The sequence below is a fragment of the Ochotona princeps genome, chromosome 2 (assembly GCF_030435755.1).
Source record: "Ochotona princeps isolate mOchPri1 chromosome 2, mOchPri1.hap1, whole genome shotgun sequence".
NCBI lineage: Eukaryota > Metazoa > Chordata > Mammalia > Lagomorpha > Ochotonidae > Ochotona > Ochotona princeps.
The window spans coordinates 30297764-30314229 of record NC_080833.1 but is presented as its reverse complement, the minus strand read 5'-3'; the positions used below and the strand labels follow the sequence as shown (position 1 = coordinate 30314229).

At 55.4% G+C, this 16466-nt stretch overlaps 2 protein-coding genes across 2 annotated transcripts in view; one reads left to right on the top strand and one right to left on the bottom strand.

The window, feature by feature from the left end:
* Positions 1–16466, bottom strand: part of PPIE (peptidylprolyl isomerase E) — a 174378-nt gene that overhangs the window by 142100 nt on the left and 15812 nt on the right. The gene's annotated exons all lie outside the window — the stretch shown is intronic.
* Positions 1–16466, top strand: part of LOC101534077 (bone morphogenetic protein 8B) — a 28182-nt gene that overhangs the window by 9636 nt on the left and 2080 nt on the right. The window contains exons 2-6 of the mRNA XM_058679463.1: positions 7154–7343; positions 7755–7903; positions 14336–14530; positions 15238–15317; positions 15747–15857. Of these exons, the coding sequence (XP_058535446.1) occupies positions 7154–7343; positions 7755–7903; positions 14336–14530; positions 15238–15317; positions 15747–15857 (725 nt within the window). The remainder of the gene's footprint in view (positions 1–7153; positions 7344–7754; positions 7904–14335; positions 14531–15237; positions 15318–15746; positions 15858–16466) is intronic.

Genomic DNA, 16466 nt, shown 5'->3' with positions numbered 1-16466 from the left:
ACATGGGATACTGGCTTTACAGGTGACTTTACATGCCATACCATGACGTTGGGTCCCAAAGTTTGTTTTTCTGGTTTTTTGTTTGTTTGTTTGTTTTTAAAGATTTATTCAGTTTATTACAAAGTCAGATATACAGAGAGGAGGAGAGACAGAGAGGAAGATCTTCCGTCCGACGATTCACTCCCCAAGTGAGCCGCAATGGCCGGTGCGCGCCAGTCCGAAGCCAGGAACCAGGAACCTCTTCTGGATCTCCCACGCGGGTGCAGGGTCCCAAGGCATTGGGCCGTCCTCGACTGCTTTCCCAGGCCACAAGCAGGGAGCTGGATGGGAAGTGGAGCTGCCAGGATTAGAACCGGCACCCATATGGGATCCCGGGGCGTTCAAGGCGAGGACTTTAGCTGCTAGGCCACACCGCCGGGCCCTGTTTGTTTTTAAGAAACATACAAAGCAGGCTGACACAATGGCTTGATTGGTTAATCATTTCCCTTCAAGCACCAAGATCCCATATGGGCGCTGGTTCTAATCCCAGAGGCTTCATTTCCCATCCAGCTCCCTGCTTGTGACCTGGGAAAGCAGTCGAGGACAGCCCAAGGCCTTGGAACCCTGCAGCAATAGAGACCCAGAAGACGCTCATGGCTGCTGGCTTCAGATGAGCTCAGTTCTGGCAATCAGTGACTTCTTGGGGAGTGAACGGATGAATGGAAGATCTTTCTGTCTCTCCTTCTCTTTATAAATCTGATCTGCCTTTCCAATAAAAATAAATAAGTCTTCCAAAAAATATATAGAAACATACAAAGCCATACTACTTTACACAATAAAACAGGCCTCTTTACACAGTAGTAGTGTATGTCTGTTGCAAGCATTAGCAGTCACACAGATGTCTCGTGTCGCTGTGCTCATGAAGAAATAGGTCAGACAGGGAAGTGCGAGTCAGCGTGCTTGGTGATTGTGTGACTCCAGCTTGGGACTGGTCGTGTGAGATCCTTTCTGACCTCAAATCTTTTGACAGCTCCACAGGTCAACAGATCCCTGCCATATACCTGCATGCCAAAGGACACCCTTAATTTATGAAGAAAGTTTTGGTGTTTTTCTGTACACACTCATGGCTTATGCACAAAGTCAAGGTTGTGATAATGTACCTCTACACAGTCACATTTGCAAACAATTCAAAAGATAAAACATTCTAAGGATCTTTACTCAATTTATGCCTCTAGTATTGAAAATGATGGCAAGATAAAATACATAAAATACATAACTTAGTTTGAAAGAAAATTTGCCACGTGAAAATGGGTATTGCAGGACTAAATTAGGGACCATTGTCCAGCAGGAACCCATAAGAACTGACTGGGGTCCCTGATTATTACCTGAAAAAATGTTTAAAGATTTACTTATTTTTATTGGAAAGGCAAATTTACAGAGAGAAGGACAAAGATCTTCTCTCCACTGGTTCACACCTGTGGTGGCCCCAACAGCTGGAGCTGAGCAATTTGAAGCCAGAAACCAGGAGCCAGGAGCTTCTTCCAGGTCTCCCATGTGGGATGCAGGGTTCCAAGGCTTTGGGCCGTCCTCAACTGCTTTCCCAGACCACAAGCAGGCAGCTGGAAGTGAAGTGGAGCAGCCAGGTCACAAACCGGCACCCATATAGGATCCTGGCGCGATTGCGTCGGGCTCATTAACTGAATCTTAAGAGTCTTGCATCAAGATACTTTGCTGTTGTTCTTGTATTTTTTTGTAGGGTGTGGCTTTCCTTGGAGCATGCATTCATATTCTTAGTCTAAGTGGCAATGATCTTTGGAAATTCTGCTGCAAATCAATATCTACTAATATGTGTATTCCCTGGTCAACTATCTTCTGTGCCACGATCAGAAAGCCATCCTACACTCATGTGCAGACAACAAATTTGATCCAACAGCAACATGTACCACGCACATAATTATCTTCTCACCTGGCAGTGATCTCACTGGCTTCTTTAGGCAAATGGGCCTCTGATTCATTGAAGACTCCATCAACTGGAAGGAACGCCCACTTAAGTGGTGCAAAGTGAAGCTGACATGTTCATCATTCCCACATCATATCCCTTCCCCAAAGCTGACCTTCTTTTAACAAAAAGACGTTCTATCTGGGAATGGTGATTTTTGCGATTTGGAATTTCAGGGTTTCCACATTTAGGATTCTGAAATTTTCAGGATTCTGATTTGGGGGATTTTTGTCTTTAGAGATTTTGATCCTCGAGGTTGTCATCAATACCTCTGTGGAACGCCATCTGCTCCCGGGGCCCAAGGAGTGTTGGGGATGGTTGTAGCACCAGGTAGATTCACTGGTGATCTGGCAGGATAGTGACAGCTTCCTGCACAGGTGTGTGAGTGTGGGTGTGTCCGATTCTTTCTGTGTCCTTTTTAAAAGCCATAATGAGCAGCATATGGAAAGCTCCCACAATGCTCCGAATCTTTCCATGACATCCCACGGTTTCTCTGTTAGCCTGTATCTTCCACCTGAGCAGAGATTTCATTTGTCTTTTTCACTCCTGAGTTCTCAATGCCTGAACAGTGTCGTGCATAAAGAACTTGATTAATTGGTTTCTAAATTGGACGGAGGAAAGCCTGAGTCTGAGTAAATAAGAAAAGAAATTCAGTCTTGTTCTGATCTTGAAGCAAACCTTAAGACATCCTGAGGTGCTGTGGGACAATGTACCTGGTCACCTTGGGGCCAGCCATCTTCTGTAGCCCAGACATGCCTGTCCCCTGCCCTGCCCTGCACAGCTGTGTGTGCCTGTGCGTCCCTGGCCCGGGTCCCTACCACAAGGACAGGAAGTGGTCCCCACATCCGCCCAGGGCCGCACAGCCTGGTGCTTTTTAAAACCCCGCCTTGTGGTCCCTGAGTCCAGCAGCCAGGGACGGCAGGTTTAAAAAGATACAAACTGGTCATTAAAATCTCAGCGTGGGGTTTGAGGGAAGGCCCAGGGCGGATCCCACCCCTGCTTTCCGGAAACACAGATTTCAGAGTTTGAGAGGGACGGAGGCGAAAGTGAGGCCTCCTGAATGCCCTGGCTGGGCAGCTGGGGAAGCGTGGGAAGGACCCCACCACCACAGGCTCTGCCTGGACTGCTGGACCAGTCTCCGGCCTGGGCCCCCACTCCACCCTACCCGCAGCCTGTCCTGGACCTCTGTCTGTGTGGAGTCTTCCCATCTGCCCCCAGCTCCTCTCCAGTCCGGCACTTCTGCTTCCTGTTGACCCAGAACCCCATTCCTCCCCCTCCCAACCGGAGTACAGCCCCTCTTCCAATGGTACAGTCCAGCCCCTTCTCCCACTGACCCTGACCTTAATCTCTGGGCACCTCTGGCACCCCCACACTGGAGCACAGAACCCCTCTACCTGGAGCAACTCTTGCCGCTCCCCAACATCTGGGACTCTACCCCATTGTCTTTCTTTTTTTTTTTTTTTTTTTTTTTTTATGTATAATCCTTTTTATTGTATTGTTGTTGACAATCTTTACATACTTAACTATAGTTGAAGGAAAATCAAGAAAGAGGAGGAAAAAAAAAAAAAAAGGTTCAGGGGGATAGGGAGGTGGGCAATGCTATTATGTCCATATTGTTTCCATCATGTATCTGAGGTAAAAGGGGATATTGAGGGAGAAGCCCCACCCGGTTTCCCGCCCACCCCAAGTCCCATATGTGGGGCATGCTCTGAGATATGTGCTCAAGTGGAGTTAATAGTTCTCCAGTTATGAGTCACTGCCAGTTTCGCTCGATGAGGTGGTCCACTGATTGATATGGTCCATCATGAAGTCTCCATTTGTCCCATATTTCGCTGCCAACATGTAGCTGAGATGAATGATTGTCCTATTCTGTCTTCTGTCTTTTCTTGGTTAGAATTCTGAGTCCAGCAGTTCAAGTGGGGAGATCTCCAAAGATACTTTGAGGTATTCCCAGACCAGATTCTTGTATGTTCTAGCAAGCACAGGGCCCGGCACAGTCCATCACCCTGATCAGCTGGTGGTTGCAATTGCTGTGTTGGTTCTGTTTTCAGTCCCGAGTTGCACTGGAACCAATGGGTGTTGCAGTCCAGTCTGGTTCGGCCCTTACATCAACCAGTGGGAGCTGCAGCCTAGTCGGGGCGACCCACAATAACCCCCACCAAGCCTGCCCCCTACCCTGGTTTGCCAATTTGTGTAGCAGAAGACCAGTCTGTCCCCCATCCCATTTGGCTCTGGTACTTGTCAATGGGTATTAAAGCTTAGTTCTATCTAATCGACTCAACCATCCAGCCCTCACAGATGTTGTTGAGTGCCTCTGTCTAGCCATCCCAGCCCCCGTCCTAGTTTTCATGCCCTCCCGTGGGACTAGTGACCCAGGAAGGGGGAACCCACTTTTTCCCTCCCAGGTCTCTCTGTCCCGGTTTATGCACTCTTTAGGTGGTCCTGTGATTTGACTCGACAGAATTAGTCCCCAGTGCCAGCTTCTGCCAGCTGATGCTGTGGCCCTGATCTTGTCCACATGCAGCGCACAGGTGTTGTAGCCTTGCTTAGTCGTGTCTGTCTCTATCCCAGCCAACACTCTCCAGTGGGAGTGGTTGTCCAGCGAGGGGACCAGCCCCTTAACCCCCCCGCCAGCTCTGCCCCTCCCTTCCTGATCTCACGTGTGCTGGATGGGTGTTGCATTCATATCCAGTACAGGCAACCACGCCCTGGCGTTCCAGAATGTGTACTGGTTTTGTCGCAACCAAACCCGGCCCATTCCACACTCTGTTCTGGTGATCGGATTTGCCAGAGGATGACATGAACTGATTCAGCCTGGCCTGCTCCTGACCCATGCCGAATGCATGCCAGTGGGAAACTTTCCATGGCCTATTCTGGGCTGTTTCCAATCATGCTTCTCGCGCTTACCTGCAGGGACTGTGTCCTGCCAGAGGAGTTGCCCAGGCTCCTCCATCAGAACCCCTCCCAATGCCAGATTTTGCGCTTGCCAGGGGGTTCTTGAGCCAACCCTACTCAGTTCACCTCCTGTCTTAGCAGGAACAGTGGCTTTTCCTGGCTGGCTTTCACCCCATTCTGACTCTTGTTGTTGGATGTTTCAGCCCAGCCATGGCTCGTCCATACCCACATACAGCTCACACATGGCTCAGAAGGGGATTGAGACCCAGCCTAGTCAGTCCCACATCTACCCTGTTTCTCCATAACACCAGATGGTGCTGGGATCTGAACCGGCCTGGTGCTTCCAATCCCAGCCCACACTAGTGCCTCGGGTGACTGCAACTGTTTCCTAGATAGAACGCAGCCCCCATTCCAGCACATACACCCCTTGGTGGGAACCTCATCCCAGCTGTGGCTTCCCAGATTGGGACCGTTCCTAGCTGTAAATCACACACCTGCACGTGGTTGCTCCGAGGACCATTAGGTGCCAGCCTGCTACACAAGCCGGAGCTTATCTTTTACTTGATAGGTGTTCAAAGCTCAGCATTGTTAAGGGATTGGAAGTTCTTCAAAGGAAGAGTTACTGGCATTGGGAATCTTTAGGATTGACTCAGATCCCAGAAACAGTGGGGTCACTCTAGAGTTATCTCAGCAGCGATTCAGATGTCCAATACCCCAGAGCTCCCCGGCCGGGAGGCCAGTAGGCACAGCCTGGCGCCAAATGGCGCACTGGCCGCCCTGGCCCAGCCCGCCATGAGCCATGGGCACATGGCGGACTGGGTTCGGGATCCGAGCTAGACGTCCTCTCCCGCAGCCCTCGGCTCGCCTCTGGCAGCCGGAAGTTAAATCCTGCAGGCCCGAGGTTGCGCCCCTCCCCAATCCCGTTCACCCACCACCCAATGAGGGTGTTGGGTGGGTCCCGGACATGCCCAGTCACGGAGGCCTCCCCCCTCGGCGTACTCACCCCAGAAGGAAGCAGGCCGCACCCAGGCATGTCCGGGCCCAGCCCGCCATGAGCCATGGGCACATGGCGGACTGGGTTTGGGATCCGAGCTAGACGTCCTCTCCCGCAGCCCTCGGCTCGCCTCTGGCAGCCGGAAGTTAAATCCTGCAGGCCCGAGGTTGCGCCCCTCCCCAATCCCGTTCACCCACCACCCAATGAGGGTGTTGGGTGGGTCCCGGACATGCCCAGTCACGGAGGCCTCCCCCCTCGGCGTACTCACCCCAGAAGGAAGCAGGCCGCACCCAGGCATGTCCGGGCCCAGCCCGCCATGAGCCATGGGCACATGGCGGACTGGGTTCGGGATCCGAGCTAGACGTCCTCTCCCGCAGCCCTCGGCTCGCCTCTGGCAGCCGGAAGTTAAATCCTGCAGGCCCGAGGTTGCGCCCCTCCCCAATCCCGTTCACCCACCACCCAATGAGGGTGTTGGGTGGGTCCCGGACATGCCCAGTCACGGAGGCCTCCCCCCTCGGCGTACTCACCCCAGAAGGAAGCAGGCCGCACCCAGGCATGTCCGGGCCCAGCCCGCCATGAGCCATGGGCACATGGCGGACTGGGTTCGGGATCCGAGCTAGACGTCCTCTCCCGCAGCCCTCCCCCATTGTCTTTCAGAGCCAGCTTAGATGTTCTGGGCTTCCCAGAACCTGCTAAGACCTACAGGCTACAGGGACTCTGGACAGCCCCGCCCTTGAAGGAACCTTCCAGAAGCCTGTTATCTCCTCCCTGTTTCACCTTTCCCATACCTCTTTTTTCCCCTTGTTCCCAGGATGCACTTGCGGCCTTAGCCCTACCCCCCAGCCCTAGGCCCTTCCACTCTCCGCCTTGCCTCTGCAGTGCCCTCTCTGGATGCTGAGGCCAGCTCTCATCATTTTGCACAGCTGCCTCAGCTGTCTGCTTGGATCCTTGTCCCCCTGACATGCGGGCAGCCATATCCCTGCCCCTCAGGGTCCCCCAAGGGCTGTGGCCTCGGGGCCATTATCCACCTCCCCTTCAGCCTGGGCACTCCAGAGGAGGGTCTGTCCCTGTTCCATATGTGGCCCAGGGCCCGCAGGGGATCAAGGGAGGACATGAGTGCTGTTTGGGGTTTGGTTCTGTTGAACACCTCCTCATTACACCGCTTCATGGAACCCCATATACACCCCTGAGCAAGCCACTTGCAGAGGAAGAATTCCACCTCACCCCAGCCCCAGAAGCCCAGGCCATCCAGCCCAGGGTGACACCCACTCTTGCGTGTCTTTCAGTGGAGCGCGACCATGTCCTGGGCCCCCAGGAGCCCGGCTGGAAGGAGCTGTTCTTTGACCTGACTCAGATCCCAGCAGGGGAGGCGGTGACAGCTGCCGAACTCCGCATCTACAAGGAGCCCAGCGCCCTGCTGGCCAACAGGACCCTCCTCGTCAGCACCTTCCAGGTGGTCCAGGAGCACGCCAACAGGTACCTCCCCAGAGCCAGCCCCATGGTCTCAGGCTCAATGTCATGGCACAGGAGCTGAGCTGTTACCTGTCTAGTTGGGTCGGGCACAGGAGTGGTATTTCCCAGAGGAGGAGGAGGGGGAGCTTCCTGGGAGAATGAACAGAAGGGTCAGGCAGGTGTGGGCTCCAGGCCTCAACCAACTTTGAGTCCCTGTCCTCCCAGCCTAGCTGTGGGGCCTGAGATGGGTGACCAAGCCTGTGTCCCCATGAGTACAGGTGCTGAACCAGCACCGTGGTTGCCGTTGGGAGCCAAGGTACAGATGGGCCCAGCTCCAAGTCAGGCAGGGCAGGTACTCTGTGACATCCCCAGGCAGGCACTAGATGCACAGTGGCAGCTGGTGGCCCATGGTTAATTGTTCTTTCGTGTCCACAGGGAGTCTGACTTGTTCTTTTTGGATCTTCAGACGCTCCAGGCTGGGAAGGAGGGCTGGCTGGTGCTGGACGTCACAGCGGCCAGTGACCGCTGGCTGCTGAACCGTCACAAGGACCTGGGACTCCGCCTCTATGTGGAGACGGAGGATGGTGAGGCTCAGGGCTGGGGGTGGGGCTCCTCAGAGGCTGAACCCGCAGGACCTTCTGGGAGCAGAGGCACTGGCCTCGCTGGTCCCAGGCAGCTTCCTCAGCTGATCCCTCGGGGAATGCCAGTAAGGTAGAGTGTGATCCTGGATAGAAGCCCGTGCCTGGACCAGAACCCCTCCCTCCTGACAGGAAGACCCGGGCCTGCAAGTGCATCCAGGGCCCTGTGTTTGAACCCACTTCTGCATGGCCCATGTCTCAAGTTTCCTCATCTGCAGATGATGAGTTGCTCACCCACTGGCCCACAGCACCTGTTGGCTGAGTCCCCTTCATCCCAGGCAGTGAGGATGGAGCCTCTGAAGGTGGGCCCAGGAGGGTCCCAGAAGAGGGGTGTGGAGGGGCTGAGTGGACAGGGCAGGGGGCTGGAGGAGGGGAGTGAGGGCGGCAAAGTCACTGAGTGCGGGCAGAGCGGGCGGGGTGTTGGGTGTTTGGCCTTGGCGTCTTTGAGCTAGAATAACCACGGGCATGCGCTGCCTTGGTTTCTACAGGAGCCCACCGAGCTCCACCACTCTAAGGAGCCGGGGACCTGCTTCCTGGGAGCACAGTGTGCTTGGGGCCGCAGAAAGCTGGCGAGCAGCGGCTCAGCTGTCAGTGCAGCGACGCTGGGGCCCTGGATATGAGGTGATGAGAAGGGCACTTCCTCGAGCCCTCAGACCCAGTGCAACCATCAGAAAACCCCAGAGCTACCCAAGCCAAAGCCCGGACTGCCACCCAAAGTCTGATTCTTGGTTACAAATCAGAATGGCAGGGACAAAGGTTGAAACCTAGGAGAGATATTTTAATTCAGCCATGGATGAGGATGGTGGCATAGTGCGGGTGTCAAGAACTAGTGCCAGCTCAGTGAGGTTGGTTTGGGGCCGTTCAGGAGCCTGAGAGGGAGGCTGGACTGCTGAGGTGTGACTAATGGCATGTCGGGGAAGCAGGGACTGACACTGGGTACAAAGCTGACGCCAGGGAGTCTCGGAAGCCGACACACTTCCTAGATGAACGTGCCTGATGGCTCAACTTCAGCAGGAAGAGTGGAGTCTCAGGGGGTTCTGAACAACCGAGCCACTGGAGAAAGTCGTTTGACTGAGATGGGACAGAGGAGAGGGCCTGGGCTAGGGGAGTCCCATGTTCCAAGTGAGAAGGATGGTCCACAGCCCACGCTCACTGTGCCCTTGTCACTTCCCTCCCTCTGTACTCTGTGTTACGATGGATCGTGTCCTCTTGTCATATTGATCCAGGAGGGCTCAACTGGCTTGCCCAAGGCCAAGGCCAGCTTCTGGACTCCACAGCAAACATGATTTGTTTCAATAAGCAGTCACACTCCATAGCTAGCTTGAGTTCATTATAATACAAGCAGTCGTACAGTCATAATTCCATAGGGCACACTACACTCACCTCTCAGAGAGGGCCAGGGCACCACAGAGCAGCCAGGAAGTCGCTGACAGCCACCTGTGGCATGGTGGCTTGGGCGGATCCTGATGTGGAGGGAGGGCCTCAAGGGAACCGTGCAGATTTGAACACCTTGTGGCATTTAGAGAAGGCTACGTAAGCTCCTGAGCTATGACAAATGTGCCCCAGGAATGTGAAATGCTGACTTTTCCCCAGGGACCTTAGGTCAGAGTGTGTGGGAACTGCCCAAGTGATCTAACATTGCTGGAAACCTGGACATAGTGACACTAAGACTTTGCTGGAGAGGTGCTGGAAATTCAGAATCACCTGCCCTGAGTAGGAAGCGCAGAGCGAGATGGGCAGGAGCGAGGTCAGATGCCAGCAGCCATGGAGCAGGAGGAAGGGGCGGGATGAGGGCTGCCACATCTAGGTGGGGGTGTCACGATGCTCATGATAAGGTGGTGGGGAAGTCACAGAAGAGGCCTGCATGAACCCCGGACAGGGCTCTTAGTCAGGGTTGTTTGCAGTCTGAGTGGAGGAAAAGGAGAAGAAGGCTGGGATGAGGCAGGCAGTCAGTCTCTTGGCTGGGGTGGTGCTGAACTCTTCCCTGGTCCTTATGTGATTGCCAGGCCCAGGGGTGGCAAGGAGAGGGCAGCCAAAGGACGAGGAGTGAGCTTCCAGGTGGGGGCAGAGACCTGGAGAGCAAGGTGACCCTGGCCCAAAAGAGGAAAGAGTTTCTGGAAGCCAGTGGGTGGCTCATGCGCAGCTATGAGAGCTGAAGTCAGGGACAGAGTAGCGAGCAGAGGAGTAGGGCACACTGCAGTTAAAGCGAGGGGGTGGGGGCTGGGGACAGAGTCTGAGCAGAAGCTGGAGGGAGCCAGGCAGTGGGGACAGCTCCTTCCTGAGCCTTGCTGGGGAAGGTGTGGCTGGGACGTACTGGGGGTCCAGGCAGGGGCTTCTCAAGTCAGAGATGGCCTGTGTTCCCAACGCTGGCAAAATCCTGGGCAAGTCTGAGGGCTGGATGTGGAGGATGGGGTCAGGCCAGCCTGTACAGGAGCAGTGGCCTTTCGCATTGCTCTGTGGAACCATGAATGCCACTGGCATGATGGGGTGACCTGGAGCTTCTCCTGGGTGCAGTGGGGCAAGCACTCGTGCCCCCAGCTGCCAATAGGACCAAACAAGGGCAGGAGCCTGGCACCTAGGGAGTGCCTGTGAGCAATGGTCGTCCCTTCTCGGTGTCCCAAGTCTGTGTGATAAACCTGGGTGGTCGCAGAATAGCTCTGTCTTTGCAGTTCTGTCCTGTGTAGGCTATGTGCATTCAGTTCTGCAGGACAGAGCTGTCTGGTAGAGCCCCCAACCCAGGCCAGGATGGATCGTGGGAGCAGCTCCCTTCCTGTCTGGGCCAGGACTGTTCTAGGTTCAGTACCCACTGCCCAGCACCAAGCAGAGCCTGGGGCAGCTGCCATGTACCCTCCCTGGTCTGATGCAGTGGCAGGAACCAGTGGCGGCAGGGTGTGCCTGCAGCCTGGCAAACCATGGTACGACAGAGGCTCCTGGAGTCACGTAGTGCCTGGCACTCGGGGCCCATGCTGGTTGGGGGCTGCTTGGCTGCCAGACCCTGGTCTTGTGCCTGCTTCTTCATGGACCCCATGAAGATGGTGAGTTACATCTCCAAGGGGGTTCGGTCCTGGTCAGGGGCTTCGGGCTCTGCAGGATCTTGGAGAAACTTGTTGAGGCGCTGCTGCGAACATGCGTCAGGGACCTGCGAGTGATTAGCAGCAACTTGGGCGTGGATGACTTCGGCCTGAGCCTGCTCCTGGCCACCAGGTAGATCTGGTGCATCGTGCGCCCGAACCTGGGTAAGAACCTGCTGTGCGAGCACCAGGAACTGGAGGGTAAGCTGGAGGTGGAGCTTGCCCGGCTTGCTGCAGGGCACTCTGGATTTTGTTTCCCTGTGGGCTTCCAGTCCCTGCCACATCGCTGGTCTTGGTGTCCCAAGGCAGCCCTGACAGGGAGCAGGGACTGAGTGTCAGGGCCATCTCCTTCTGACAGGGGCTCCAGAGTTCTTTTGGGCATAGCTGAGGCTGCTGGCCTGGCAGGACTAGCTCCATAGACCCAGCAAATGGGCCAATGGGGAATCTGCCCTAAACCCAGACGGTCTGTGGGCCTTTCCTTCCACTGGGAAGCACCTAAGGGTTTTCTCGCAACTGAAAAACCATGTGTGTGTGTGTGTGTGTGTGTGTGTGTTTGGGGGGTGTAGTTGAATGTGTGTATATGAATGTGTGTGTGATTGCATGTGTACATTTGAGTGTGTCAGGTAGGTGTATATATGGGGAGATGATGTGTGTGCAATCCGTGTGAACAAGTGTGTAGGAATGTGTGAATGTGAGTCAGAGTGGTATAAATTTGAATGTGCGCATGAATATGTGAATGTGAGAAGTGGATAATTATGAAAACTTGGCAGGATTTGTGAATATATGTGTGGACATATGAAGTGTGTATGAGGTATGTGTGTATGTGTGAATGTCAGAGTGTGCAGCTGTGATCCAGTTGGCCGGGCAGGAGACCCCTCAGGCAGATCCTGGAAGGGAGGGATGGTGGGGAAAGACAGCGCTCCATGAAGGGACAGCCGGGGGGTGGGGCAGCTGACCAGGGACCCTGACCAGGAGGACTGGAGCGTCCCTGAGTGGACAGTACCTTCTTGAGCCTGGAGGTCAGGAGTCCATAGTGAGGCTCAGGCTGGGGTTTCACGGCACAGAGGAGGAGAGGGGACTGCCAGGAGAGCAGAGACACGGCCCTGACAGGTCCCTCCTGCTCTGCCAGACACAGCTGCCTGGCCCCACAGAATAGTGGATCTGACGATTCTGTCAAGCTCCCCTGGACTTGCAGTGCTCCCTAAAGGGCGCCAGCCTCCAGGCTAGGCTGGCTCTGTGAGCTCAGCATCAGTTTGTTGTCCAGTGGGTTAAATGTGAGCACTCTGCACCCAGGAGGCCCTTGGAGGGAGACAGCCATGGAAAGCCAAACAAGGATAGGAGACACCTGGAGGACGGGACCTTCCCAAGGCAGTACAGCAGCAGCCATCCCCTGGGTGAGCCAGGCTGTGGGGTTGCTTCAGGCACTCAACTCTCTGCCGCCCCACTCTTTCCCTTGCCTGTTCCTCTGCCTTCTCATGGCTCTATAACTTCTCCATAGCCTTGACCTGGCTGATCCCTGCTCTCCCAGTGGCTGCTCTGTCGCAAAGTCAGCTCCTGCACGGCACAACGCCCTGTCTGGACAGCTCTTGCCCACAGCCCTGAGTGGGGCCTCTCACAGTCCAGTGCGTGACTGTGGCAGGTGATGTCATAGGTCAAAGGCCACATTCAAGTGGTCAGTGGACTTGGTCTGAGTCATGGTGTTTAAAGACTGACCATGAGTGGGACAGCAGGTGGGGCAGATGATGTTCATGACCTGTGGTGGATAAGGGAGGATGACATTAGCTTTGTCAGTGGAATAACTTTCCATGTTTACACTTGTGCTCGTGTGTGTGCATGTGTGTGCACCATCATGCTGATAGCACAGAGATGAAGCAGGTGCTCATGTCAACTGACCAGGAGCCAGGAACTTTATCTGATTCTCCCACATGGGTTCATGTGACCAAGCACTTAGTATATCTGCTGCCACTTTCCCAGGTACATTAGCAGAGAGCTGGATTGGAAATCGAGCAACCGAAACCCATATGGGCACTATACATGGTGGTTTAACCCCTTGTACCATGGCATTGGTTCCAGACAGTCTCCTTAAGCTATAATGTGATGCGAAAGTCACACTTCTGGTGTGCAGTGTAAGCAGTTTGCACACAGGCACAGCACGAGGAGCTCTGTTGGGTTGTGACCTAGCAGGAGTGAATGCCTCAGGACGTGAAGGTGCACCTGTCATAGGGACTCGCTCACAGGGCTGCTGATGCTGCAGATCAGACAGCCGGGAAAACGCTCGTGGTCAAAGACGAACAGCTTTGCTGTGCTGACCTCTGCCTAAGCTTCAGAGCGAGCTTGTGGGACCCGCCCGGGAGAATGAAGGGCAGCACGTGGGGCCGTGGGGCCAATGGAACAGCCCAGGAGAATGGAGGGCAGCGTGTGGGACCGGCAGGGAGTTTTGGGTTGGAGCTTCTCTTATGGCTTCCCTGGGTTCTGCAACTGCTCCCACAGCAAAGGAGAAAACGGGCATTGGCACCCAGTCAGGGTCGGAGGGTGGTTCTACTGGAGGCCTCCTCATGTGCCAGGCTAATCTCCCAGTTTATCAGCAGCATCCTGGGCTCAAAGTGAGTGGGGAAACCCTGCTTCTCTGGGTTCTCGTCTTCCCAGGACTGAGGTCCAAGTCTCACCTCTGCTTGCAGCCATTCTTTATCTGACTACCAGCTGGGCCCAGTGACTGTGAACTTGGGCTGTGGGATGAGACCAGGGCAGTGGAACCTTGGTGGAGGGACTGTATTCCCTTGCCCCTGCCTCACAGGGCTCGGCCTTTTGTCTGCAGACCCTGGGGGGCATCAGAGCTGAGCTTGGGCCTTTGCTGGGCATACAGGTCCCCAAGGCATGGCAGATGCTGCCACGAGTGGGGGCTGCCAAGAAGCAGGCATGTTGGGGCGGCAGGACCCCGTGCTGGTGTCCCTCGACCTAGGCAGAGATAGTGGACTGTACTCGTGACTACGCAACTCTCTGTGAAGATGAGAAGCAGACTGTGGGAGAGACGGGACCAGGGGAACCCAGGGGAGCGTAATGAGATCTGTGAACCCCACAGATGCCAGCATCACCACCCTGGGCCAGTGTCATTTGTGGTTCTCAAGCCTCCAGCCACCCTCCTCCACTGCCTTGTGCCCACCCGTGGGGAGCTGCACTCCACATGGGACTCAGGGCTGCAGATGAGGAAACCGAGGCTGGGCAGGGGATGGTACTTGGCCCTTAGCCTCTAGATGCAACTGCAGCAAGGCTGGCGCCCATGAGCGACCCTCTCTGCTCTCTGTCTCAGGGCTCAGCGTGGATCCTGGCCTGGCCGGGCTGCTGGGGCAGCGGGCCCCACGTTCCCGCCAGCCCTTCATGGTCACGTTCTTCAGGGCCAGCCCGAGTCCTGGGCGTGCCCCTCGGGCCCTGAGGCCCCTGAAGAGGAGGCAGCCAAAAAGAACCAACGAGCTACCGCACACCCACAAGCTGCCAGGGATCTTTGGTGAGGCTGGCGAGCCCAAGGCAGGCGGGCTTCTGGGGAGTGGGGTGGGTGAGACTGGGGCGGCCACCCCCCCAGGCTCTTTGCATGCTTCAAGCCTTTGTTCCTCTCCTGCCTCCTTTCCCTACCCTGTCCTGTGCCCAGATGCACACTGATGGCGGCTACTGCCTTCCGCCTCTGAGCTCTGTCCTGGCTGTCCCTGTTACCTACTGTCCCCTCATCTTCTCCCCGGGGAGCCTCTGTCAGATTCAGTCACCTCTTCCCTGGGCAACTGTGGCCCCCTGGCCCTGAGACCCTCTGTACTGGCCCGGATGCCCTATGCCAAGGTCAGTCCTTGGGGGTCAGGCCAGGACCCACCCCCATACCCTCCCTGCACCAGGAGCTGGCCTCTGGGTTGGCCTTGACTTGAACCCCTGGCACCTATGGAGTGGGCATGCTAGGTGAGGGGGACAGGAGAAGAGGAGCCACAGGATGGCCAAGGGTCTTGCTGGGCTGCCCTGGGGCATCAGAGGCCAGGGAGTCGGGGTTGAGATGGAATCCTTGGCAGCAGTTGGGTGATGGAAGGTTCTGAGCTGGGTCGCAGCAACACTGGGGCCCCAGGGATGGCTTTATGAGAGCCGATGGTTAGTTCATTGTTCATTGTCAAATGTGCCCATGAGGGCAACATCCCCTGGAACCTCTGAGATGACCTTGACCATCTGTCCCCACAGATGCTGTCCATGGCTCCAGTGGCCGGCAGGTTTGCCGCCGGCATGAGCTCTACGTCAGCTTCCGGGACCTTGGCTGGCTGGTAATTAGTGACTCTGCTCCTCTTCCCTCAGCAACTGTCCCCGCCTAGGGGTCCCGTGGCTCTCCAGGGGGAAGGGCATTGATTTGATGTTTTTCTTCTGGGAGTCTATACTTTGTAAAGTGATACTGTGGTACTTTCACGGTGAATTTCTTTAACTGTGACTGAAGCTGATCCAAGCCTGGGCCGAGGAAGCTGTCAGGTGTCTGGATGCTGATCTGCGCCCTGCGGATCCACTGGGAGTGCAGCCCCAGATGGCCTGGTGGGGGCAGGCTGGGGAGGCAGAGTGAGGATGGAGGGTGATGGGGACAGAGCTGGGGCCCAGCCCTCCTGCAGGGTCTCCAGGAGGATAGAGGGCAGTGGTGGGGGGAGGGCTGGGGCTCAGGGAGGGGGCTGGGCTGGGCTCACCTCCCCCGTTGCCTCTCCCCCCAGGACTGGGTCATCGCCCCCCAGGGCTACTCAGCCTATTACTGTGAGGGTGAGTGTGTCTTCCCACTGGACTCCTGCATGAACGCCACCAACCACGCCATCCTACAGTCCCTGGTCAGTACTGCAGCATCCTGGGAGGGCGGAGCAGGCCAGATCAGTGTGTCCAGCTGGGGGAGTGACAACTGCTTTATTCTCCCTAAATGGCTCACTAGCCAGGTCTGGACCGGTTCAAAGCCAGGAGCCAGGAATTTTGTTTGTGTCTCCCACATGGATTGTGGGAACTAAGCACTTGGGTTTTGTTCTGCTTTCCCAGATGGTTAGCAGGGAGCTGGATAGGAAGAATAGAAGCTGGGACTGACAGCTCAAATGGCATGCTGGCTTTGCAGACGGTGGCTTAACCTTCTGAGCTACAATGTGGATTGTTAAAAAGATTTAATTTTATTTATTTTGCTTTGTTTTTATTTGAAAGACAGAGTTACACAGACAAAAGGAGAGAGAGAGAGAGAGAGAGAGAGAGAGAGAGAGAGAGAGAGAGATCTTCCCATCCACTGGTTCATTCCCCAAATAGCCACAATGGATAGATGGATCTGAGCCAATCTGAACCCGGGAGCCTAGAGCTTCCTCTGGGTCTCCCATGTGGGTACACAGGCCCAAGGACTTGAGCCATCCTCTGCTACCTTCCCAGGCCACAAGCAGGGAATTTAATTAGAAGTGGAGGAGCTG